Below are 2,261 nucleotides of genomic sequence, written 5' to 3' on the forward strand. Positions count from 1 at the left end.
CCTTCCTTCCTCCTTCCTTCCTTCCTGCCATCCATACTTCCCTATAATAGACTGGAGCATCTTAGCTCTAATTATAGATGATCTAATTTATATTTCCATTATATTTTCTTGATCAGGGAGTGATGCAGTAAACAATTAGGCCAAAAAAAACTAAAGAACTGTGAAGTGTATTATGTTTACCAAAGGGTCAATGTGATTAGTATTTCACACTGCTGGAAGCAATTTACGATATGAAGCCACAGGTTAGAATCACAAGTATACATAGTTAATCCGGTAATCAGTTTCAATCATGTGCATTTTTGTTTCTGTCGTTCATATTCACTAGCATCATTGAGGAAGCCTTGTTCCATTCTGTAAATGCTGTAACCAACTCAGGGTTGGGGTCATTTCCATTTAAATTCAGTCAATTTAAGAAGTCATTTGGAATTGGAATGGCAGTTTACTTCCTGAATTTATTAAATTGAAATGGAATTGAGCCCAACCCGGACAAGCAACAACACATAAAGTATAGGCCAGGGACAGGCTACCAGAACGGTCTTCATCTTAGACACAGAACAGACAGAGCTAATGAAGAGGAAATGGAAGGGTATGAATACTGTACCTTATTTTACCTGTAAGGAACACACACCTGACAAAAGGCTATTTTCACATCCAGGACAGGTTCACTGCAGTAATAGAAGAAATCCCTCCTCATAAATACCTGCAAGACACAAACAGAGAGAGGGGAGAGGCTAGAGATTAGAGGCTAGAGGTTAGAGGCTAAAGGTTAGAGGCTAGAGGTTAGAGGCTAGAGATTAGAGCCTAGAGTTTAGAGTCTAGAGATTAGAGGTTAGAGGTTAGAGTCTAGAGTCTAGAGATTAGAAGTTAGAAGTTAGAGGTTAGAGGTTAGAGGTTAGAGTCTAGAGTCTAGAGTCTAGAAGTTAGAGGTTAGAGGCTAGAGGTTAGAGTCTAGAGTCTAGAGATTAGAAGTTAGAGGTTAGAGGCTAGAGGCTAGAGGTTAGAGGCTAGAGGTTAGAGGCTAGAGGTTAGAGGTTAGAGTCTAGAGTCTAGAGATTAGAAGTTAGAGGTTAGAGGCTAGAGGCTAGAGGCTAGAGGTTAGAGTCTAGAGTTTAGAGTCTAGAGATTAGAAGTTAGAGGTTAGAGACTAGAGGTTAGAGTCTAGAGATTAGAAGTTAGAGGTTAGAGGTTAGAGGCTAGAGGCTAGAGGTTAGAGGCTAGAGGTTAGAGTCTAGAGTCTAGAGATTAGAAGTTAGAGGTTAGAGGCTAGAGGTTAGAGGTTAGAGGTTAGAGGCTGAGGTTAGAGGTTAGAGGCTAGAGTCTAGAGATCAGAAATGAGAGTTTAGAGTTTAGAGATTAGAAGCTAGAGATTAGAGACTAGAGATTGGAGGTTTATTTCTTTATTCACTATTTTATTCACTACTGGGCAGGTTGTCTGAGAACACATTCTTACAGCAAGAACCTGGAACAGAGGTTGCAAGGGAGAGGAGGGCCTTTCTATGGACTGAATATTTAGACAGATCTGTTTTTAGCTGTACAGCCATCTACTATAGATAGGTTAGAGGTTAGAGTTTAGAGGCTAGAGATCAGAGGTTTGAGAGTGGTTGCTACCTAAGGTTTCTATGGGAATGTGGTGGAGCTTGTCTGGGTCGTATTGTAGATACTGAGCCTTCCAAAAAGTAAAGACTACAGCTACACCCAAGATGACCTCAACAACTTATTGACTGACTGTTGACTATATTGACTGACTGACTGACGTAGCTTACAGCTCAGTCCCTGAGGTTTGTGAACATTCATTGATTGATCACCACAATGAACCATTTAACAGACCATCAGACCCCCAAGAAAGCCAAGCAGCTCCAGACCTGTCCCTGTTCCCAACCCACTACTACACCACCTCCACCAACGGGCCATATAGCAATGAAAATAAAGTGCAGCAGTACTACACTCATAAACAGGCAGGTTCAATATTTCACACTGCGGTAAATAAATAACTTAAGATCTGAATACATATGAGATGAGCTCCGGCTCAGATGACGAGTACTGAAACATATTGTAGGAACTCTTTTCAGAAATAAAGACAATGCACAGTATAAACATATTCAGACAGAAAGACTTGGCCCCAGCAGTTCTAGGGTTCTCAAGGGTACATTTTCATGTCTGGCAGCAAGACAAAAAAAAAATAAAGAAATGTCTGGATCACTCCTATACCTTGATCTAGCATAATGGATCACTCCTATACCTTGATCTAGCATAATGGATCA

At 40.6% G+C, this 2,261-nt stretch overlaps 1 protein-coding gene across 2 annotated transcripts in view; it reads right to left on the reverse strand.

Moving 5' to 3' along the window:
- Positions 1 to 694, reverse strand: part of mapk10 (mitogen-activated protein kinase 10) — an 83,275-nt gene extending 82,581 nt beyond the window's left edge. For both annotated transcript variants that reach the window (XM_038988764.1, XM_038988763.1), the window contains exon 1: positions 629 to 694. In XM_038988764.1, the coding sequence (XP_038844692.1) occupies positions 629 to 694 (66 nt within the window). The remainder of the gene's footprint in view (positions 1 to 628) is intronic.
- Positions 695 to 2,261: the final 1,567 nt, after the last annotated feature.

Source organism: Salvelinus namaycush, chromosome 3 (assembly GCF_016432855.1).
Source record: "Salvelinus namaycush isolate Seneca chromosome 3, SaNama_1.0, whole genome shotgun sequence".
NCBI lineage: Eukaryota > Metazoa > Chordata > Actinopteri > Salmoniformes > Salmonidae > Salvelinus > Salvelinus namaycush.